The sequence below is a fragment of the Pogonomyrmex barbatus genome, unplaced genomic scaffold (assembly GCF_055798465.1).
Source record: "Pogonomyrmex barbatus isolate J1 unplaced genomic scaffold, ASM5579846v1 scaffold9, whole genome shotgun sequence".
Classification (NCBI taxonomy): Eukaryota; Metazoa; Arthropoda; class Insecta; order Hymenoptera; family Formicidae; genus Pogonomyrmex; species Pogonomyrmex barbatus.
In genome coordinates, this window is record NW_028297193.1 from 6,818,679 (window position 1) to 6,845,384 (window position 26,706).

At 30.5% G+C, this 26,706-nt stretch overlaps 1 protein-coding gene across 3 annotated transcripts in view; it reads left to right on the forward strand.

Annotated features, from left to right (window-relative positions):
* Nucleotides 1-26,706, forward strand: part of LOC105431125 (uncharacterized) — a 57,712-nt gene that overhangs the window by 7,590 nt on the left and 23,416 nt on the right. For 2 of the 3 annotated variants that reach the window (XM_089084932.1, XM_089084930.1), the window contains exons 2-4: nt 5,833-5,874; nt 24,149-24,238; nt 26,433-26,563. In XM_089084932.1, coding sequence (XP_088941058.1) covers nt 5,833-5,874; nt 24,149-24,238; nt 26,433-26,563 — 263 coding nt within the window. Of the gene's footprint in view, nt 1-5,832; nt 5,875-24,148; nt 24,240-26,432; nt 26,564-26,706 lie in introns of all 3 variants that reach the window. The other variant, XM_089084931.1, reaches the window with a different exon arrangement.

Consider the following 26,706-nt stretch of genomic DNA (forward strand, 5'->3'; position numbering starts at 1 on the left):
GAAGAAAATTTTTTATTCTACTACATTTTTTCTTTTTCGTTGAAAATGAACTCTTCAATATTTTCAATCAAAAATATCTATCGAAAAAAATAATTTTTTTAGATAATATAAATATTAATCCTAGACATGTTGTTAAAATAAAAAAATATTGATTAATGAAAAAAAAAAATAATTTCCTTTATTGAATTACAGAGAATATAAACAGTACATATAATTTAAAACAATACATATAATTTTCTTGTTATTTGTCTACAAATTATATATATAAGATATTATAAGTTCTTTTTTTATGTTTGTTTATTTTACAAATATTTATTTTTGTGTAACATTAACGTTTACATGTATGCATGTTATGTACATGTACAGATGTATGTGTATGTATTATGCGTAGAAATAATAAAATTTACAATACATATAATATTAGAATTATTTTAACCATAACGTTTGTAGGTTGTGGTTTTATTTTCCCGATACTCATATAACGAAAGCAAAAATTCCATTGTACATTTTAATGATTACATTTTAATTTGCAGCGTATATTTTTACCATATATTATATTTTAATTATTATTTTTTACTATTTGATAATAATTAAAATATAATAATTAAAACTCTGTCTATATATACATGCATTAAAATCAATATTATAAAATACCAATAAAGAAAATATTTAGTATCAAAATATTTTTCGTGATGTTAAGCACAAATTTTATGTTTATATGTTATGTTCATATGTTATATATTATATGTTTATATGTTTATATTTTATGTTTATTAAACTTTATTAAACTTTATTATATAACTTGAAATACTTATTGGATTAAGTGTTTAAATTTATTATTTTACTTTAATGTTTAATTTTTTGAAATAAAATTTTTCTGGATAAAAATTCAAGTAATGACATTTTATGATATTCACTAAAGATAAAGAGATTTAATATTAAAATCAAAATTAATTTAAAGTGTTTATAAAGTGCTAAGTATTAATAAGAGACAGTTTACTGTATACATACACATATATATATATATATATATATATATATATATGAAAGAGAGGGGGGGAGAGAGAGAGAGAGAGAGAGAGAGAGAGAGAGAGAGAGAGAGAGAGAGAGAGAGAGAGAGAGAGAGAGAGAGAGAGAGAGAGAGAGAGAGAGAGAGAGAGAGAGAGAGAGAGAGAGAGAGAGAGAGAGAGAGAGAGAGAGAGAGAGAATTTGTTGAGAAACATGTTATATCTTCGCTTGGCATAACAATCTATTTCATATTCTCCCTTCAATCGATTGCCACGAGTTTTCCCGATTTGAGCAGAGAAATAATTTTCTCTCATTACACTCTTGTCGCGATGTCAATCATTTGACCCTCGTCGCCGCAGTACCTAATCGTATAATCCGCTCCAACAAATCAATTCGGGTCTCCGACAAAAGCACCACTTCACGCTCTATAGCTTTTGCCTGGAAACTATGCTGATTATGGAGATATGGAATTTTGCACAAATTTTGTTCAAATCATTTCGCATAATATATTATGATGCAAGAGACGACATCAAAGCTTCAAACTTGTTAATGATTTTGTCATATTTGCCAAATACTAATTTTGGATTATTTATAAATTTATGATAATTTGTACTTTGAAACAAAGCAATATAATATTAAATAATAATATAAAATACAGAGAGAAAGAAAGAGAGAAAGAAGCTAAAAATAAATAATATATTAAAAGAAATACGAGATAGTGTAAAGTAAAAATGGTGTACCGCATTATCAAATTGTAGATCTAGACATCAGAAAACAAATTTTTATTTTAAAAAACATTATATTTTCTGATAATTTATTTTAATTATATAAAAAAAATTTCATAATGAATAAGAAGCGAGATATAAAGCACTTTTCGGTTTACATTTCTAATAAATTATGTACAGGTTTAATTAATACAATGCAGATCTTTTTTCATTATATATATATATATATATATATATATATATATATGATAATTTTCAAATTAATGTATTATGACATTAAATTAAGAATCACGTGATCTACGTAATTATTTAATATTATAACGGCTAAAAATCACAATTGATTTGGAAAGAATCTGGCATTGCAATATCGATATACAAATGATCGATCTATCACTTCTGCGTGTAAAACATGCATGTTAACGCAGTAGATGTGTGACTCGTCGTATTATAAACTTGTCGGCATTGTTTCAAGGCGGCGCGTACATACGGCTGGCTATCAATCGGCCTTTTCGTGCGGGGTACTCGCCTCGTAAATTCTCACCCTTTGACACGCGCCTGATACGAACCCCGTTCTACCGGCGGGGACCGGGAACAGCTATGGCTGTGCGCGTCGGCGCGACAGTGGCAACCCCGTTGGCGCAGAAACTTCACCCCTCGGGACCTGCGGGACGTTAATGAAATAACACGGGAATTAGTCTCGGACATTACCGACAAACTATGTCCATTACTGTGCCCCGCGAAAGTATAGCACCCCACGAAAGCTGAACTTTGGGTTGCCGTACCAGGACAAATTGAGAAAAAGGTTTAAAAAATTTGAGCAAACTATAGCTTTTCTTACGTCGTATGCGTATAATAACATTTATCGTACATTTATTTAGAATATATTATTTAGTATATTAAATCGTATATCGTAAATTCACAATATTTTATTCTGTAGAAAATTGAAAAATATATAAATGTACGTAACATTACCTATAATTGTTATTATTTTACATAGTTTTCTTCTTTTTAATTAATTAAATAAGTTAAATACTTAAAATATTATGACTAAACTAATTTTTGTTATACAGCAGAAAGTCTGCTATTAATATGACTAATTTATAAATTTAAATTTTGTTGTCACATTAGTTAAGTTGTCTTTTATTTTGTGCAGTATCACTTTATTCTTGAAAATGAGATCTACTATTCTTTATCTTTAATTTATATCGTTTAATTTAATTCCTCAATAGCTTTATTTATTGTTAGTGAGAGGACAGTTCTTTTTTTACGTCGCTCTCTCTGATATATTCTTTGCTCATAATATGTTACTTAATCCGTACACATATAAGTAAAATATATACCCTTCTCACTCACACACGCACGCACACACTCGCACGCGCGCATGTACACGTACGTATGCGTATACATATGTATATATTATACATACGTATGTACGTATATGTAAATACGTATGTATGTATATTTCGTTGTTGAGCTTTCAAGCGAATAAGTCGCGCAAATTGGTACGACGATTTCCAGACCAACACCTCGATTGTCCTCGCTAAAGAGTACTTCGCGAGTATACATGAAATCACGCCTCGAATACACACGCGTCGTTACTATCCCTCTTCCCCTCATCACCTTTTGCCATAACACGTTTCTTTTGCGTTTTTTTTTCTCCCCTGATCACTTTACTTTTTTGCTCTCGTAGCTTTGGCATACAGTCTTCTTCTTCCTTGTCCGTAAAATCCTTTCCTTGTTGATCCCTTTATTCGTCTTTCTCCCGTTCGTTCATCTCATCGTTATTCATGTATTTCATTTCTCTCTTTTCCATTTCTTTTCTTCTCTCTTTTTCTAATATACCGATTTTTCCGGTATATATCATAGCATTTTTATACTTATTTATTCTGCAACTAGTTGTCCTATTTTGTCTTCTTTTGTTTTTTCCTTAATATAATTCTTCCTCCTACATTACATGATCACACTTCTTCTTTTTCTATTATTCTCATTATATTAATTTGTTTTTTCATGTTGACTTTATTGATTTTACCTCTTAATAGGCATATATTCTTTTTCTTTCTCTTATTCTTGCTCTCTCTCTCTCTCTCTCTCTCTCTCACATTCAGTTATTTATTAAATATTCTCGAATTTCCATTAATTTCTGCATATGGCAAACGCAAATTTAAGAAGAACAGAGAGGATTCGATTCCTTTCGAGGAAATTGCATGTCGAGTTATCGAGAAGATACGTTCGAGCAACGTGTTGAATGAATCGGCGCGTCTCGCAGCCGTCCGCGTACACGCCTTCGACCGTAAAAGAGACCCGTGGAGAACGCCTTTCAAGGAGTAACCGCAAATCCTAGTATAATACTAATAGGACCATAATAGGGTCAATAGGGCTTAGCCGTGCGACGACAATAAGATCTTGTCAAAATACGCTGGGTAACACGAGCCTAGGAAACGGATTTTTCTCAATGGGGGTCTCTGTGTGTCCGTCCCGCTCCCGCCCCTCTGCCGCATCAACTGGCGTACGAGGCGATGCGCATTATAAGGTTTTCAAAAAATCTGAAACCTTCCACCCGTGTGCACGATTGAGGTTTAAGTTTCACCACATTCGGCAGCCGCCGATTTCGTGAAAGAAAAATGGATAGGAAAAACCGAAGAATGCCATATCAGTCTAACACTATTGAGATTTCAAGTGAACAGTTTTACACGTGATATATATGTTATTTGCACCGAATGCCAACTCAATTTCTCCGGAGATATTTAGAACAGTACTTACGATTATACTTTGTATTGCATACAATGGTCTAATTAATAGCATTCTATAAAAGATATACAATAATATTTAATGATATCTTGATTTAAAAAAATTTTTTTTTTTTTTATAACGATGCTGGTATGGAAATGTTTTGATATGTCTTGTCAATCAATTGAATCAATGAATATCAATGAAAATGTCACTAAATTACAAGTCTCTCTTTTCTCTCTCTCTCTCTTTCTCTCAATTATTCTATTAAATTTATTGTACAATATCATTATGATTTGAGACATGTCATGCGTCCATTATCGCGAGATACAATTCAGTGATCCAAGATAAATGATGAGTGATTTAATAAACGTAGGGCAATCATCTTTATATAAGTATCGTTATACTCAGGATACTGTACAACTCTTCTTAAAGAAATATACTACCTTTTGCAAAATAAACGGTGAGTTGGGCTTGTTAAATCGTTCGTTGACGGGATCGTACTTTTCTAGATTAATTTATCAAACAAATGTGCAAACCCGGGTCAAGCTTGGCATCCCTATTTTAAGATGCCAGCTCGTTAAAGTCGTTTGAGGGTGAAGTTCCGTTACCATCATTGCCACCGACTTTCCCTTCGTAAAACGCGAAGTCTATCTTGCAGTCGCCAACAAGCCCCAACTTTCTTAGAAGGCAAATCTTTTCCAACCCCTGTTTTTCGCTACCCCAGTATCTACGGTGTGCACAGTGAGATGACTTTATCAGAACGTGGTTTCGTTGTGTGAAGCGTCTGAATGTGCGACGTATATTTTCTGAAATATAAAAAAAGAATCTACGTCAATATTATACAAAAGAATTAGGAAACTAATTGATAGTCAAGGAGTAATTAACATTTACATAAATATTTAAGCGGTAAGCATTTAAATAGAAGAATATACTATGCGTTAATTCCTTAAAAATTTAAGAACATTAATTTTCGCAACATTAGGCAAAAAAATTCATATTTCATAGAGAAGATATGTTAACAAAGTAAGAATGCTCTCGTTTATCATATGTTAATCGATTAAAAGAAGATCAAGAACATTGAAATATAAAATACTTTAATAGGCACAATATTGAAATGATAATTAAATTAATTCCGCATAGTTGTTAATCAAAATAATGCATAATACGCATGTATGCATGTACTTGTTTATTTAAAAATACATAAAGAAAAGCAAATTTAAATTATTATTATTTCTTTAAATTTAAGATAAATTTATTTTCCGGTTATTTATCAGTTAAACTTGCGTACAATTAATTATTTATTAACACTTTACTTAATTAATTATTAATCGATATTTTTATTAATACTATTTTCGTTGTTGTGTTTTAGGATTTTCGCAATCAAAAGGATCATTCTCCAATACAAGTCCAGGTGAGTTTTTATAAAAGTACAATATTTTTAATTAATATTATTATAATATAAATCAAAACGTAATTCTTAATTATTTAATTAGCTATGACATTAATTTATTAAAGAAAGAGAAAGAGGAAGAAAGAAAGAGAAAGAGATAGAGTATGCATATTAAAATAAAATAACGAATAAGGATAATTTTAAATCCTTTTTAATATTTAATGTTTTCACTTTAAAAATCTAATAAAATATAAGGATTAAAAAACTTGATTTTATAAGAGAAAACATACATCTGTGGAAAATTGTAATTTGTTTAAAATTTGACAGGATAATAATTAAAAAGAATCATAATGACACAACGTAAACATAACATTTTTATATGCAGACAGATTTCAAAGTAATGTAAGCGTTTTTATGAAGTTTGTAATGAAATGCATTAATCTTTTTTCGAAATGGTAATCTATTGTCGAAATGCATTCATATCGAGATGCTTTTTTCAAGAATGAACATACACATAGTGAAAAATTGATTATATTTGTATGATATGTGTATGTGATACTTTTGTTCTATTCATTCTGTAATATTTTTGTGTTATGTTTATTGTTTACGAATATGAAATATACGTACGTACACATGAATAATAAATTTGTCTCGTTGATTAAGTGGACAATAGATGATTATATTTTACATATATAGCTTCCAAAAATAACACAATAAAAACTAAAAATTAAGGTTTACTTCGTTAAACATTATTTCATAGATTGCAAGAAATTTTAAATTTGTTACTTAATCATGTTTAAATAATAGTGAGTAATACAAATACAAATTACAAGGCGGAAATACAATCGAAATATTAATAATAAATAATATTGGCAATTGTCACTTTCATTTCTTCAGCTATGAGTTCTACAGATGCTATATCCATTATCGCCATATGATGACATCATTGGTGCACATTGAAAGACGGAAAAAAATTGATTACGTATTCATGTGCGCGATGATTTCGATTTTTCCGAGCCATTAAGCGCGGCCCGCTTGGCCCGCAAAGCGATGTCGTTCAAAACAGGAGACGACAAGTTGAAAATGATTACCGAGGATGAGCTTTGCTTATCTAATGGGGAAGAACTTTTGCACTACTATACAAACAATATCTATTGTTACATTGTACATTCGAATAATTAATTATCAATAGCAATTTTTTAGAATTTGCCATGTATAACGTTTATTTTTTGAAATTCCTATTATTTTTATTAATATTAATGAATTAGATGTATGGATTAATCTAGAATATTTGTTTATAAGAATTCTTAAGTTAGTGAAAAGTAACAATTTATAAAAATAATATTAGTGTATATGCGTGCGCGCGCGCGCGCGCGCGTATATTTAAAAGAGAAAAGAAGGAAATATTTAGTAATTATAATTATTGAAAATTATGAAAAAGATTAAAAATAATTTTCTTCAATTTAAGCATCAGCATTATTTAGAAATAAAATATATAGTTTTAATATTTGATTTAAATATTTATGTGTATGCGGGCGTGCGTGCATGTGCAAATATTTATGTGTAATAATTTGACTTTAATCATCAAAATATTAAATAACGAACGGTGATATATTTATTGAAAATGATCTAAAACGGATTATTGATGGAATTTTTAATTCCTAAAAAAGATTTTATTTTTAATTTAGATAAAATAAACAGTCAATAATTATTTAGTTTTATAGAAAATATAAGCTAGTTATAGAAAATATAAGCTTCATAGGATAATAATATTTCAATAGACGCCCTTAAGAAGCCGATTTAAGATTTGACAACAGGCGTGTCAAATGTACTCGAATTTCTAGTATAAAAAAAGTATCTTGTTACCGATTAACGTAGTGCTGAGGTATATTTAGTATCACTAGTTTCTCAAAATATTTTGACGTAAAATATATCTCCGTGCAAGGCTGGGTGTTACAAAATTATTATTAAGTATCTTATTAAATATTAGCTGCATCTGAGTTTATATAATTCTTTTCAAATTACGAATGTCACTTATATAACGTAACGCAATGATATTTATTTCTTGAAGTCACAAGATTCTAATTTTATTTTAATTGCAATTTTGTGTCTAATACTTTTATTTAAGACATGAAAGTATTTTGTATTTTATGACATTTTATAATCCGTACACATTTGGACGTGACTGTTGTTTGATTAGTGCTGAAGGAAATTTGCAAAAATTCGTTGTGCGGAAAATCGACGAAAGCTGGACGTTTAGATTTCATTTTCACATTATTCCACATCGTGTTTCCGCACATCTTCAATTTTCCAGCAGTCTTTTCCGAACAGTACCGCCACCACCGCCCAAAGCGGCAACGGCAAATCTTCTTTTACTTGCAGGATTCTCCGCGGTATTTTTCTTTGCCGGCAAATTGGACTATTACGCTCGTAGCTCTCGTACCTCAGAAACGCGTTTCCGCGAGAACAGCGTATTTTCTCGCCCATCCACTATTTGGGAGCTTCTTCACACTACGCCTGCTTCTCTCCTCTTCTTTTCTTTCTTTTTTTTCCATCTCTGTCTGCCTTATATAAAACGCATCTCAAAGTGCTACACAGTTGTTAAAACAACCAATTCCGACGGAAAGTTTCTCGTTACCGGTTATCCGCCGTTTTGTCGTGGGTAGCTTCTACGTTTCTGACATATATTTGGGACTCGTAAAAGAAAATATCATGCGTTCGCGACGAAGTGTGAAGATTACTTCGTCCGAAACATTAGATTTCAAAAATCGTTTATAGTTGACAATATAATTGAAATTTTTTAAAAACATTGTCATGTGTGTATGTGTGTGTGTGTGTGTGTGTGTGTGTGTGTGTGTGTGTGTGTGTGTGTGTGTGTGTGTGTGTTTTATGATACCTCCGCACAAATGAATATTAATACTATTATTGATATTTATTGTTTATGCGATTTGCAAATAATTGACATATGGTGAATACTATTTTTTTTATTTTAATACATTAAATTTCACATTTGTAAAAGCGTTATTTCAAGGAATTCAGGACAAAAAATTAAGATTTGAAATATCAATTTAAGTAATATAATACACACGTATATGTGTGCGCGCGCGCGCGCGCGCGCGCGCGTGTGTGTGTGTGTGTGTGTGTGCGCCGATATGATACGATGCATCGTTAATGTTTATTGTGGAAATACGTCATTGCAACGAGTCTTTACTTTCAGACAGGCCAACTATTGCCCTGTCGAAAGGGGCTGCACGCTACGGAGCGTTTATAGGAGTGCCAGAAGCATTGCCGTACTCCAATCCAATCATCTCGTTTCCTCTCGTATCGATTTCATCGTCCGCTAGAAATTTCCTTCGTGAAAAGAAACGCATAAGACAGCCGGAGAGGGGAGGACAAGCGACGGAACAGGGAATTACGACGGTAACTCGCGAGACGGACGATGAGGAGAGAATAAAACCCCGGTTTCTATAAACGATTTTGAAATTGTGTGCGTCTCGGCACGACTAGAAGCCTGAGAGCCGGGGGTAGCGGGACAAAAAGGAGGCGGAAGCGCGGATAGCAGCGAAGCCAGGAAGGGACGGCGAAAATCGAAGTTGGGAGTCGGCATAAGATATAGAGAGCGAAGCAGGGATGTGGCTCGTATTTTTCTTCTATGAAAAATTAAGTGCGTTCAACCGTAAAGGAGCTCGTGCCTGATTACTAGCGTCGCTTGAATACGAGAACCTTGCCAACATTTTTGTCGTAAAACGGTTTCTGCTCCAAAGGTCTATACGCTGTGCATATTTGCGCCGATGCCTTTCTAGATCTATGTCGCCTCGCGCGATATGAGGCTGATTCAATCGTCTATCCGAGAAATGAGCCTTCTTTTATCTTTCAAAGCACATTTATAAAACCACCTGAATTATTTTTCTAAGATGGATTCATATGTATGAATATTTTTTGCAAATTAATAATATTATAGTACCGACTAAAATATAAATAACTATAAAAAGAATTTAAAAAACAATTTTAAAAAAAAGAATTTTAAGCAGAGAAAGAGGAAATATTTAGCGATAAATAAATCAGAAAAAATATTTATCTAGTCAATGATATGATAATAATATATTCTAGATGATAATATATTCTAAAAGTTGATATTAAAAGCAAAGCAGAGATAAAAATAATAATTAAGAAATAAGTTAATATTTTATCTTCATCATTTTTATGAAGATGGATCTTATGGAGTCAAATGTAGTGAAAAGCGATTTTTGGTTAAGCAGTGAGCGGGTTAAACTTGAAAAGGGGACTCTATAGAAGTGAAATCTTTCGAATTCGTCTTCCTGCTATAAGTGGATCATCTTTTTTGTTTCTACCCTTTTTTTTCTTAATCACCTGCAGATGATTATAACAGCGATAACGATTTGAAACCAACGTGCTCTCGCTTGCAACCGTTTTTTTATTCAGTAAAGTTTGTTGAGGGAAAAGATACGAGGTGAGGGTGTCGTACTAGAGACGGAAATGAGCATGAGAAAAGGAAGAAAAGTGAAAGAATAGAAGAGAAAAGAAGAGAGATGTAGCTAAAAAAGACAGAAGTATACGCTGAGGGAGTCTATGTTGGAGAGGATGAAACAAAGATATTAATTAAGAATTAACATGCGTACAGAAACTACCCTTAATTAGTAACAGCCACTGCCGTCGGGAGTATTGCTGGGAGTCTTTCGTGTCACACATGGATTTATAACGCTGTTGAATATCAGTAAGATATCTTATTTGAATTGCGAATTTTGTAAATTGTAGAGAGTTGTAATTTCAATTTTGAACTTAAGGTTTAAAATTTATTTTAAATATTGATAAATATTACTCTGTGATTATACTATAAAATATGAAACTCTCTTTGCGTAAGCAAAGTAGAAGATTGTTACTAAAATGAAACGATGCAGTTGTTTGTGATTACACATTTTATTCATTTTTGTAAAATACTAAATAGGACATGGAAAATTCATTTAAGAAATTCTTTTGCGATAAGTCTTTTTTTTACGATAAGTGACATTAAGCTGGATAACGTGCAATTGTTTTTACTTAGTTTTGTTTACCTAAATAGTGTATTACATTTCTCTATTTTGTTATTACTAGGAGAAGCAATGCATTTCGAATCACTTGAATAGAATAGTTTATAAAACTGTTCTTTTGCTCTTATTAATTAGCGACAGATGATTTAGAAGATCTATGTTCAAATATTAAAATGAGAAATTTAAGAACTTCTAGCGTTCCCTTGCCGGTCACATCCTTCAATATTTTTCGTGATTCGTTGTAGGCAAAATCTATACACGTATTGCATAGGGTATGTGAAATTATGACGTCATCACCTGGAGGCCATTTTGGCTCAGCTGGTTGTGACAAAAGGCAACTCGAATAGCAGGACGCCATGTCCTGTCCCACGCCCGTCACACAATAGACAACGTACGCATGTTCACTACTACTCATATGCGAAGTCACGCGTTTTACATGTATGTTTTATACATTATTATATGAGATACATACAAACTTTATACACTCCTTTTAACTTTTATAAACATTTTATATTATGATTATATATTATAAATTAATTTGATTATATAGACGTACTTTATAATTTGAAAATTATTTTCCTTTATCACTTAATATATGTATATATACAAGTGCAATAATTTAAAAAACGTTATATATTTATATTTTATAATATTATTTAAAAATATTTTTTCTCCGTTAATTTAAATTTATTTAAATATATTTAAAACATACATCGTTATACTTTGAAATTGAATCAGAATAAAAATTAGATATGTATAAAATGTACTTACTTTCAATTTTTATTTATACATAAATATTTACAAAAATGCTTTTTGTACATTATTACTTATATGATAATTTTTATTCATTTAAAGGGTGAAGGAAAGAGGATGAAAAAATGTAAGAAAGGAGGTGCAAAGAGGCAAGTTCTTGCTTCAGAAAATATTTTGACATGTACGAACGATGGCGGTGGTTGCATGTGATGTGTCGGGTAAATTTTTTACGTGGGGGTTTTGGGTTACACTGTATGGGTTGTCGCTTTAAAGCGATACACGACTCGTATAAATATTGCGCGCCTGAAAATGCATCGTCAAGAGCACGTCCGGACCATCCTCGACTCCTCGAGGTGGAATTGCGAAGAAAGGTAGACGGGTGAGGGTAGTGGGAAGAGAGGGCCCTTTTCCACCCCTGCTTGTCCTCTATGCGGATACAGTGACTACATTGTGGGTTTAGGGTTCATTGTGCGTCCGGCACCATGGGCATTGTCGCGCTTTTTTGAGAGCCGGAGATTCACACCTTTTCACAGGCGCGATTTTCCACGATGAGCGCGTTCTATTGAGCGAAAGAGGATGGAACGAAAAATCAGAGGATGAACAAAACTGCGATACAAATCTTATCGAGACTTGTCGTTTTCGAAAAATTTATGCTGTCCAAGTTTTTGATAATGTTATTTTATACACGATAATAATAGCGAAAATTAAATAGCATTATTTTTTTGTAAAATGCCAGATCTCATACAATGTGCGGTTATTTATATTACAATTGTGATGAGATCCGGCATTTTACAGCTTTCATGTTCTTTATTATTTGCGTTTGTTTTTCATAAACATTTAAGTTGCTGATTATTTTTTAATTTTATTATCATTACTCTTTTATAAATATAGTAAAATGTATGTTTGTATGTTGTATTCTATTTGTGTGTGTGTGTGTGTGTGTGTGTGTGTGTGTGTGTGTATGTGTGTGTGTGTTCAATTTTACTCAAATTGTGTGTTGTGTAATTAATACAAAGTTTTTTTTATCATACTAACTAACATATACAATCACTTTTGAGCAGTTTGTTAATTATAATTGCTTCAAACATTTTTGATTTCGATAATGTCAAAATTGATACAAATTATTATCAATTTGATTGTTGATATTGCATTTTCTTCTGTTAATTTTTGAAGAAAATTTACAGTGATGTTTAATGGCATTAATTTCAACAAATCTTCTGAGAGATGTATTTTCCAATATTTTATAGAATATTTTATAGAATTTATAGAAAAAAGATTTCAAAGATCACGTCTCTTTCTTTCTGTTTATTGTAAAGACAATTAGACTCTTCTCGCTAACTGGACCTAGAAGAGAGTTAATAAGATGTTGAATTTTAGTCTGATCGTTAAATTTCTTTTGTAGTGTTCATATATCAATAATGTATTTTACTATTTATTTTTATTTTACTATTTACTTTTTTATAATTTCCGCATTCTTCAAATAAAGTGTCATGACAAAAATATGTTAAACGATAATATACAAACTTAAATTAATTTCGGATTTCGCACATCGGATTTTCGCACATCGAATGAGCACGGTATCTTATCTTTATCTTTTACATTGCGGATGACTCAAACTAAAGTCGAAGCGTTACATATTTTTAAGTTGTAATAAAGAATGTCAATTGCGCACTGTAAACAGTGCTGATTCTCATTTGCCTATTTACTACATCATATCTAAATCACCGAGAATCACCTCATTAATATTAAATTAATTTTTATTTTTTATATTTATAAAACACGTATAATTTTTTAAAAATCTATATTATTTTAATAAATTATTTTTATGATATTCTGCTTGTGATAGTTTTTTCCTAAAATAAATTTTTTGTTAATTTTATTTAAGAGATTTTTGCATCTCTGTGCTTTTATTTATATTATATTATATTATATTATTATGTTCTTCTATGATTATATTATATAATCTATACAATTTTCTATACATGTACATACACACAGATTAATGTATATCATTGCATATATACAATTGCTGATGTTGAATAAGATAGAATGTTAAACAACAAAATAAATTTCAGTAATATCACCTTCTCTATTATTTCAATCTGTATTCGACGATTTACCGGCTATGTTTAGATCAACATATGCAAGCGTAACTTTGTCTGGCGCCAAGAAACAAAATATGTAGCGCAAGTTCAGAAATATAAAGTTACATCGAAAACAGCCGGTAGTCAACACTTTCCTGAAACGTTACATATGTCTTTAGAACGCTGTATTGCAGTTCTTGGGATAGACTACTTTCGGAGTGTCTCGTAACGTCTGGCACAAGACTGTTTAGTTAAGTCAAATAACAGATAATTGGCTTTTAGCTTTTAAGTATACACGTTTTATTACTTGAAGAAGATATATATTAACCGATTATAAACAGTACTGAATATTAAACGATCAAAATTGTCGTTTTTAGTAAGGATACATTATATATTTTATATTGTATTAGTTATGTTTCTTAAATCAAATTTTTGATTTATTTATGGTTATTTTACAGCATTATTTTACAAATAAAATTTCTTCTACTAATGAGATGGTTAATTCTAGCACTTTGGCAAGTAATAATATTAATGATACAATAAATACAAGCGTGCACTATCCGAATAATTATGAATTCATTGAATCATGAAATGTCTCAATTTGTATATTCACTGTTCACTCGGTTTTCGACGTTTAATGACATTATTTGCAAAAGCTCTGTTATTTATCATAATTATTCCATTCATGTGATATTCCATATCATTCACACATAACTGTTTTAATTAGGATAAATTATCTGAATACATTATCTCAACACATTAAATGACAAATGTTATTTAAATAGAAAGGGTGTTTATATATAAGCAAAAATAAAAGTAAAAATGAAAAGAAAAAAATGAAAAGAACTAGAATCATTAGAATGTACAAGGTTTTCTATGATATAATGCAATCTTTTATAATTCAATATTAATAATAATCGTAATATTGATTGAAAAATCCAGTTACGAATTGTCACACACGAATTATCTGTCATAAAGAACATTAGTTCTCGATATATATAAATGCATAAATTGAGTATAACTGGATAAGCATAATAAATATTACATACAACTAAAAAATTAATATGTTATCTAATTCCTTTGCAAAATTATATATTTATAACATGTAGATTCTGACTTTAAAGATTAACGTAAAAGTAAATTTTATATATTACTTACATGTTGGAGATAAACATTATATTATATATAAAAATTGTACTGAAAATGTTTGCCTGTTTAAGATTTCTATTATTCTATTTTTCATTTAAAGAATATGTCTTCAGCACATATATCTATATATCTATATATTTATATCTATATATCTATATTCGATATAATCAAAGAATACAATCTCAATATTAAAGAAAAAAAAAAATTAAATGTACTCGGTACATTGTTCATATAAAATAGTGTATATAACATCTCGGATATAAAGGAAAGAGATACGTAATTTATTTTAGTGATTCTCCGAACATTTTTAGAATCTACATATGTTGTTAGAGTAGTCAAAGTATTGCTTAGTATTCCATAAATTGGATGGGATTCATTTTTTTCGCCTTTTTTTTTCAATCCACGAAAAATACGTCGAATATCATTGAGATTAACTATCAGGATGCTAAATTTTCCACGATAATCATCGACAATTTCCTCGGTCATTGATGTAAAATCAATGTTCATTGCGAGACCAATGTGAGGATGGCTTCCGACAGTGCACCGCGGTGGGTGGACAGGAGGAGGCGGAGGAGGAGGAAGAGGAGGAAGAGCAGGAGGAGGAGGAGGAGGAGGAAAAGGAGGAAGAGGAGGAGGAAGAGGAGGAAGAGAAGGAGGCGGTGGCTACGACAGTGGCAGCAACAGAAGGAGACGAGGAGAGTGAGAGGAATTAATGGGGACGGACTGTAGAAGTGGCTATAGCCTAGAGTCGTGTTAGGGCCAGGGCCATTAAGCTTAATGACATAATGAAGTAAATGGCTGTGCATGCCATGCCACGCCTGGGACTATAGCTTATAACCGCCGCGCCTCCATCCCCGCGCAATATACTGCGTGCCAGGAATTCCTGACTTATGCCGCTACTGCCCAGTCGAAAGGGGTAGCCGTTGCTCTTCTGTTTCTCTTGCTCTTTCACTTTCTCTCCCCCATCCCTCCTTCCTCCTCACTCTTTCTCTTTCTTTTGTCGGTATTCGTTGATCTCTCATTCTCTTTTCCGTTATCTCTATCTTTCTCTTTCGGCATCGCCTTCTCTTACTCCGTTTGTACATTACATAAGGGGTGCCCTACGAACCGCTTGCACACGTGCTGGAAGTGAATTTATTTCGGGAATTGCCAAGACGTCAGCGTCCGGACGCCCGTCGTTTTCTGGGAGACGATCTGCTAAAAACCTTGTCTTCTGTGTTTGAATATTTTGTTAAAGTTATATATTGGATTTGTGTTGTGTACACTTTCTTTCTCTTATTATCTTGTTCGACATAAACATATTTCTTTTATATTTCAATTAGATTTATTTCTTCTCTCTTGCGTGTAATAATTAAAAGAAAGTTGATATTAATGTCAAAAAAGTTATTACAAAAAGTTATTAAATAAAATAGAAAATTCATAGAATATTATATATAGACATATATTATTATTATATGTAATACAAAATGCTTTTACACAATATTACATATAATATATGTGTATATACCTAATATTCTCCAAAATCATTTTGTATTATATTTAATATTTTTTACTGATTCTTATTTACTTTTTTTAATGTCAGGTTTCCGTTATATGTATAGCTTTTATAACTTTATATATATATATATATATATATATATAAAATTCTTAAAAAAACATCTTTTAGCTATATATATATATATATATATATATATATATATATATATATATATCTCGCTAAAAAATGTATTTTTAAGAATTTTTATTAAAATACACTAACGAGCTGTTATATGTGCAATTTATTCTCAAAATAATTACTTTATTTTGTTTATTACAACATGAAAAGAACGCAATATCATAGATAGGTAATTAAAAAGTTTTTGCATTTCTTTCTATAGCATTCACGGGCATGAGACAAAGCCTAAGACATCGGTAAAAAATGCTGTGTTTTTGGGCAATCAACACTTTGCTCTTTGTTCTTACCTGGCACTTGAATGTACGGACATCACAATATTCACACTAGTCTTAAAAGTTCTCGAATTTCGAACATAATTATCGCGAGAATGAGAATAGATTGAATTAAACATGTAAAAACATACAAGGTGTGAGTTTTATGTCAGGTAAAAAAAAAATAAGATAAAATATTGATCAAGAAATATTGATGATTAAGAAAAAACAAAAATTTCGAGAATTATTCAATGATTTGAAAAATTTATTGTTTTAGCTAGTCCAGTCATAATTATATTGAATGTTTTATTAAAAAAATTCAATTCTATATACTTTAATTAACAATATAATGTAAGAAATAACTAAAAAATTAGTTCATGTGTAATTGATTAGAAATTGAAAATTAAATTATATTTTCTATAGTACAAAAAACATAAAAATCATATACATTAGATACGGAAATTATTTTACGAATAACAAATATATACAATAAATTTATTTTCCACTCGCTTCAATAGAATATGCATATACATCATTTATCGCCTTATAAAATTTATCTTTATTGAGTACTTAGTACAGAAGTAATAAAAGCAAAAAGAATCGCAGGCTTTTGCGCAGCGTGTGACTCTTCAGAAAGCCCAACGATCGAATCGACTAAATTAATCCGACTCCAAAAACATCGCAGGAACATTAGTAGTTTACCCTAAAGCTACTGGTCGGTGTGTTACAAGTGTTTTACGCACTGTAGCATGGTGCAACAAAACTGGCAGGGTGAAGGGTCCCTAATCCACCGAAACATCCCTTGGGATGTATCTAGACTTGGACTACGCTCGAATACGCTCCATTCGCCCTTCTGACTATGTAAACGACCGCGTTACACGTTTCATGTATTCTATGAATAATTCCCAGTTCGATGCATTTTTAAAAAACGGCAATTGGCGCCTTGACATTTTTAATGTGCACAGTGTCAGTCTACATGGTAATTATTAATCAATCATTAATTTTAATTAACAATTTTTGATTTTTATAAAATTACTTATTCAAATATTTATTATATTTGCAGCAAATATGATATATCTTAAAGACATTATATTGTTCTTATTGTCCTTAGGCATTTCTTCTCTTGTCTCTTCTTCACACACACACACACACACACACACACACACACACACACACACACACACACACACACACACACACACACACGCACGCACGCACGCACGCACGCACGCACGCACGCACGCACGCACGCACGCACGCACGCACGCACGCACGCACGCACGCACGCACACACACACACACACACACACACACACACATTTTTTTATATTTTAATAGATTTAATATTATAAAAATATTTTATAATATTAAATGTATTAAAATAAATATAGAAAATATAAAAGATATATATATATATATATAAAAGTTATTGCAAATCTATTTTAATTTTTACAGTTTTAGAACATGTAAATTCTTTACACGCGCGCGCGCGTGTATGTATAAAGAATATATATATATATATATCATACATACATACACACACACATATATATATATATATATGTGTAAAGAATTTACATGTTCTAAAACTATAAAAATTAAAATAGATTTGCAATAACTTTTTTTATATAAAAAGAAATAAAAGGTTAAGTAAGACATAACTAAAGTCAGTAATGCGATTTTGGAGAGGAGTTGTCAAAGTAACGCAATTTATTGTACATAGTACAAATAGTACATACAATTAATAACTCTTAAAATTTATTTAATAAATAATTTTTCCTGCATAAACCATAGAAAAGTTTATATGAATTTTATCTCCTCTATTTTTTTTTTCTGTATAAATCTGTATTCCTTTTAATTAAATTTGTATATATACATAAATGTAATTAATATTTATATATAAAATTAATTTATATGCTAATAGTGCTTCTCTATATTTAAATGTTTATTTCATATTTGTATGCCACTGTATTTTAAGATATTATAAGAAATAGTTATTTTTAATAATTATTGTAAATATTATTCTTTATAAGAAAAACTATCATAATGTTAATATAATTTGCTTTTAAAATAAAATTTTAAAAATTCACATAAAACATATTTACAGATTTGTTAATTAAATCGCTAATTTATTTATCGTACATTTCTTAGTCATATTATATTTCGTGATTGATATAAAATAACAGAAGACAATGCGAATATATGTTTGGGAGTAATTTCACTTTACGACGAGGCAATTTTTATGTGAATTGACAAAAGGCTATTTATCTCCTCTTCATGTCATCAAGGCAGTGAGGAGAGGAAAAGTAGAGGATGGAAACGAATTTTCAATTACCACATACAAAAGAACGGGTAATTCACAGTCTAAAATATCTTTGCCGCGCGTATACATCGCGAGCGGTGTGACGAGTGGGCCTGAAAAGATTTCCAAATTAAATTTTGGGATTAGTACCCTGGTTTAATGCGGATAAGTGATAGTAGAAGACGTCCCAAGGGTGTGCTATACGGTACCTTGGTCCTCCTACCACCCCCATGGGACCATCATACACACGGCTCACTATGTAACGACACGACGACGTGCCGCCCTTTCTCGCTTGTAACACTTCACGCGTTTCCATTTGTTGAATGTAAACTCGTTCTCTTTTTTTCCACTCTCTCTCTCTCTCTCTCTCTCTCTCTCTCTCTCTCTCTCTCTCTCTCTCTGGAATGTCAATTTTTGTTCACACGAAACAAAATGCCCGATCTCTCAAACTACTGTTAGGAACAGACAAAAACGTGATACGTAGGTCATACAAAACTGCAATTCCATTATTTAAAACCAGTAGTGGACGTGCAACAGTACTTGCAGATCGATCAAAAGACTAAAGTTATTTCAAAGCAGGAAAGAGTGGAACAATCTAAAATTTAAAACGATTGTCTAGGGTTACTAGTTTATTTTTGAATAAAATCAATACGAATATATAGACAGAAACTTTGGTATATTTCTACTAAAGAAAATTTATCATTATTTCGTAAAATGCAAAATTAGATATAGTCATGATAACAATCGTATGTTATCTCATCTTTAATATTTTCTATTTTAGCACCGGGACATTTTTAATTTTCTTTATTCTTGCTTTTTGATACATTTCCACTAAAGAGAATTTATCATTATTTCGTAAAATGCAAAATTAGGTAATTAGTTATGATAACAATCGTATGTGTTCAACTTTCAATATGTTTAATATTTCTTCATTAAGATTCAAATATCCTTATTTTTAATATTTTTTAACACCTTCATACTCTTAATTCTTTTCTATTCTCATTTCTTATATCTTTGCGTGTACTGTCTTTTTACATTTATCACTTAGCTATATAAAATGAAATTATCTTAGAGATAAGAATAAAATAATATCATTTTGCATATGTATTACTTAGAACATAAAATATAAAAAATAGAAAATGTTTTTGATCGCAATAAAATTAGACTTAAAAATAAGATTTGCTGAGCAGATTTTTCTTAAAAATATTTTGTTTTAAAATTAATCTAAATCTCGCTAACCGCTACGTTAAGCACTTTTTCTAAAATATCGTTAGTTATTCAAGTGTTAAAAAATACATATATAATAATACATATATTCTTCTCCAACTGATTCGCTTTTAAGAAATATAATCATTAGCACGCATTAGCATTGGATTAGAATATCAATTATCCGGAAGGCCGAGAAGCCAGAACTCTGAAACCAGATTTTGGAATGAGCGGTCCGATACGAGACTTAAGGCCTTAACAGCTACTAAAGCGAAAGCCTGTCTCTGTCTCGCTCTTTAGCACGAGAAACAAGCTGCGTTAGGCGAAGGGGGTATTTTGAGGGCCGCCATTGGCCATCCACGTTCCTTATTGTCGGTTGCCTGGTAACCGGCCTGCTACGAACACATGTACACCCCCGATAGCAACCATCCCGCAGCCGGCGCTGACGCACACTATCAGGCGCGGACGAGCGTAACCCACCACATCACACCACCGGTGGCAACCCTCTCCGCGGATCTCCCCGCGCGTACACGCACATTCTCCCCCCGTTTCGCTCTGATCATCGTGCTCACGTACACCTCGGGATTTTCCCGAGCGCGTAAAGCGCGTCTAGCATGAATATACTCAACGAGGAAGCTACTTCTCTTTTAACATGCGAGACAAGACATCCTTTAGATTGTCGACTTTTAACGGATTTAGTACCTAATACTCTAATATACCGCATAGATGCATGGACCTATACTTTGGAAACATTACGCGCGAGCATTTTATTCAAATTATCTAGCAGATATTGGTGATTTGAAATAGAGAGATATTGTCTTCATTTTAGAATGATGAAACAAATTATTTGAAAGACCATTAAAAAGATTAAGACAATCGAAATTGATAAAAATGTTTATGTATGGCTATTTATACATATAAACTTAGTATGAATGCTACTTTTAGAAATACTATTTTATGTTTATTCTTCGTACTTTTTTACATTACATCGAATTCATTCTAATGAGAAGCATCACAAATGTGTAAATATTAATTGTTACAGACAAAAGTTTAGTTTACTGTTATAAATTATAATAACGTTTAATATTATAATAACGAATATATTTATTAATAAGCATAAAATTAGCATTGTCTTCTGTTATTTTATATCAATCACGAAATATAATATGACTAAGAAATGTACGATAAATAAATTAGCGATATATTCTGATATCTCTCTAACTAACCGAAGAAATACGATAAGAATTTCAATGTCCGATACTTCTTTCCAGCAATGAACGAGTAATTATTTTTCGAGAGCGTATACCCTTTAGGGAAGAAATTCTGAAGGGAAGTTGCGATATGTTGAGGGTATTACGGGATTAGGTCCAGAGCAAATTAGATGATCTGACTAACGCTTCGCGTGTTAACGCACACATCGATGTACACGCGTAGCTATTCGCGTAACGCGTATAGCTAACTGGATTTGATTAATCGATTCGGTTGCGTACTCCTACTTAGGCGACGTTACACACCTACTTAGACATTTTCTCGTATACGCGATATCGATTACTTTCGATGTTGTCGAAAGCCACGATAAGGAAAATAATTTAAAATGATGATACATGATAATTTTAATCTCTCATAGAACTTTTTTCATATCGAATTTTAATAAATTAATGACAGACATGAATGCATATTTTTTTTTCGCATTTATTTAAGAGAGAAACACAAAAAATTTTTTAATTTAGGTGAAAATTATATCATGCTTTTAGCACGATGTTATGTTTCTGATACAAACAAAATGATTGATTTGACTGCTTGAAGAAAACGAGCGTACTTAAATACAGAGAACAAGAAGGCAACGTGAAACCGAGAGTTTAAAGAGGCTTCTTTACAGAACTGAAAACAATGCATCGTCCAAACTAGAAACGTCGTCGTACTTCAAGCTTGAAATATTTAGTTTTTCTTTTCTTGACCGTCATCTTTTCTTTGCTGCATTCAAATAAACTCAGTTGTATGTGCGAATTACTTTTGATTTTTATAAAACAATAAACAAAAAATAATTATAAAATTTATAATATTATAATAATAATAAAAAAATCATAATACTCTTTTAGTATTTAATATTAGTATTTAATATTATATTTTTATATTAGGATATTTTGTAATAAAATTTGCTAGTATTAAGAAATAAAATTTACGAATATCAGAAAATACAAATTTATTTGTATTATTCGTTATTATAATAAAAATTCAGATTGTTGCAATAATTATATATATTATAATATATGTATAAGACAGATTTTTGTAACTTTTGATTATTCGTAAATTAAAAAATATCTGTATTAGAAAAATATATGTAATGAAAATATCATTGAATGTCAGTGATGTTCAGCGAGAAAAAGTGTCGACTAATCTTCTACGTGCTAGTGGTGATGTCAGCGAACATTTTAGACTCCAATTAGTTAAGGGATACGCATAATTAGAATTAAGCTTTTAATTACTAGTTAATTAGCTACCGGCAATACCAACGGGAACAGTAGTAACGAGAGTTACCCTTAGGGAAGAGTTTCATTGTGGGCACAGGCAACGCTCTGGGTTGCTTTTCGCTCGTTAATTCGACATTAACTTACAATTGATAATTATTTTTGGCCAACGGATTTTGTTCGCAGCCGCGCTTTTGAACAAGCCTTCGTAGGTATTTCGACTATATTCTCTTCTTCTCTTCTCCTGTCCTATCCTATAGACTTGCCATATAGACTTGCCACGCTATAATAAAAATTGTCATTATTGCCATTATGTAATTAAAATTATTTCTGAGAAATTTTTTAAACTGTAGACTTTTATAATTATAATTTATGACTTTTTTTAAATAAAAATGTGTGCATAGCAAATAATTGAGAAATCGGTTAATATAATTTATTAATTAATTGCAAATTAAATTTTTAAAAATTTTTATCAATTTTATTTTTAAATTATTTTTTAATGTATGAACAAAGAATAATAATTTATAATATATTTATACGTAAATACTTTTATATATAGATATCACAACGATTTTGTAGCATCATGTTTCACTATGTGTAAAACATATTTTTATGATATTATCTTATTGTACATAAAAAAATTAAAAAGATATAATAATTAGATAAACATGAAGTATCATAAAAGATATTTGAAATATGTTGTATTATTAAAAAATGTTTTCTGAAAGAACGATCTCGATAGAAATTTGTAAATTTATAGTTGTCTTATGCAAGAAAGCAATAATAATAATGATAAACATATAAATCTTTACTTAGAAATCAAATATTAGTTTAGTTTATTTGATATTTTTATCATAAAACTAATATAAAGAAGAAAAGAATGAATCGATGAGAAAGCCAGAAATGCAAAACTCGCTTTTTAGACACATACCAGATTGGTAACCAGGGTCCGAATCATTGCCAAGTCTGGTATAATAGGTAATTTGATACGTGATGCATGCGCAGCTTCAACATACAGAGCTGTATAATCATCAATTACAGATAATGCTATCAAATAATGAGCTACGAACTCAATAAAATATTAATCTCGATACATCTCTGATTTTTGTAGCGCACAAAACGTTAATTCCGTTAATTCAGCACGCGCTTTGCTTTATAATTATGTTTTTATTATTGTCTTTCGCTAAAGAATAAAACTACGATACACATAACAATATAATAACAATATAATAACAATAATAATAAAATAATAATAAATTATAATAAACGCTTATGAAGATATATTTTTAATTAAAGTTTTATTCTCTTAATATTATATGATAATCATAAATGTTCATACTTGTTCCTCTATTATTGCAGGTGTTGGGCACAACATCGAATCAGGGAAGGATTTCACGGTAGACGGACTTTCAGGTTTCAGTAAGAAAAAGAAGAAAAAACGTCGTCATAGGTGAGTCTCTGACAGAAACTGTACCTTTTATCATTCCGTTTTAGACTGCAGTATTTTTTACAAGTAAAAGATTATTCAATATTTTAATTATAAAAATGCCTGTGCTTAACTTTGTGTCGAAAAACAGCACATATTTTCCTAAATATTTAAAAGTTTCATTGTTTTATATGATTAATAGTTTTTGATTATTTTTTTATTTAAAAATATTACAGAATATCTGACATTTGTAAAAAATAATTTCAGTATTCAAATAAAATTTAAAATATACGATACAATATTACACAAATGTTTCTCGATTATTACATTGTTTGATGAATACTATTTAAATTAATAACCCCTCCAATATCGAAATGGAATTTTACAAAAAGAATGATATTAACTCTTAGAGCTGGAGAGCTCTTATTTGATATTTTTAATTATACAAAAATTTTACCACATTGTTATATATTTTAATAACATATTTGAAAGACAATAAAGCTTTCTACATTAAATTGAAACAAAGGTAGACTAATTATATTAATAATTACAAAATTACATTATAAAAATTTATACATGTTCAATTACATTTACATCATACTATATATATATATATATATATATATATTATATTTCCATCATCTTACGGATAGTTTTTATTTAATAATAAAAAATTATCTGTAATCTTGTCTGTTGTGAAAATTATCTTATAAAAATATTACAAACAAAACGTTGTATATTATTTTATGTTTAAAAAATGAAATTATTTTAACATAAAAAACAAATTCAGATTTAAAGTCCAATTAAATTTCGCATAATTACATTTATAAAAAGGAAATAATGTCTTATCGTATAAAAGCATTTTTAGACACCAAAGTCAAATCGCAATAGAGAAAGTTATTTAGGAAAGTATATTCTAATGTATATTGCAACTTTAAACAAGTGCATTTATTTCAACGCATTTGATAGTTTGACGTGATCACCGTTCGAAGATTCGAAATCAATCCAATAGAATTCGAAAGGATTACACGGCAGTCTTTAAAAGAGCGCACAAAACTGAAGCAAAATTGTCGACGATTTTCGCGTGTCCGCTTAACGAGCGGATGATCGTCCGGGAAATGACTTTCAATTTCGAAGCTTTCGTTCGGCCCACAAAGGCAGATGCCAGCTTGTTCTCCGCGTAACCTACAATTTGTCGAATCGCAAGACTAATTGGATATCTTGCCGTCAAATTCGCTTCTCCGATTTCTGTCATATCACGCACATATGCGCCTTCTGACTGGACACTCGTCTACCCATCGACTGTCCATCGTACGTTATAGAGTTATATATCTTGCTTATGAAAAAGGAAAAGCAACAAAGTAATCATTGGTTACTGATGCAGTCTGCCTCGTCTTTCGTTTTTGCATTGTATCTATGTCGGCAAAATGTGTCCGTTTGCAACTAATTGTAAGCCAATGACGGCATACTTAGGGACATATACTTGGGGACTATATACTTGGGGACATTTAGAAAAATAGACTTGGCGACTGCTGATGTAAAATTATATCAAAAAGAATGAAAATAGTTTTCAGAGTACTATCGAAAGAATTAAATCAAAATTTTAATCATTCGTCGATGTAACATTGCGCGTGTGTATTGTATCCTATTATCTTTATATAAACATTAATATTATAAAAATTTTTATATAAATATTACATTATAAATATTAAATATTATTATTATTACGTTTAGATAATATAACAATGACGATTTAAATAATAAGAATAAAATATTCTTTTTCCTCCACGTACGAATTTTCTTCTCAAAAATATTATTGTTTTAAATATAATTGTTCTTGTAATTCTCTCTATGTCTTACTAAATATATGTGTTAATTTATTAATTTTTGATACATGATTCTAATTTAAAAATCATATTAATCACGCAATAACAATACTTTTTGAATTAGTTTGATTCAAATTTAAATAATGTGTTTCTATAATATGTATTTTAAGCTAATATAGAGCCATTAATTGCAGAAAATACTTACTATACTTACTATAAATCATTATTTTCCTCGTCACAAGTAATTAACAAAAATTTTAAACTTTGGATGATTTTTATATAGACGCAAAACCTATATTACTTGAATTTTCTTTCGATCTTTTGCGAGAGAATAGGATAGATTTAAGGTAGAAACTCTGTAATGGCATATAACTAGGTTCATGTGGTTGTTGCTCCAGGACGATCTTCACGTCACAGCAGCTGGAGGCGCTGGAGGCAGCCTTCAAGGAAGCCCACTATCCTGATGTCTATGCTCGTGAGATGTTAAGCTTGAGAACTGATCTACCCGAAGACAGGATACAGGTAAGCGAAAATTAGAACATCTATTTTTTGCGTATAAATTGTGATAATCACTACACACATAGCGAGAACATTTCAAATGATTTCTCGTTGGCAAGTTAAGTCAATATTAGAATGCTATTGTTAGAGCTTAATAGTAATTGTTG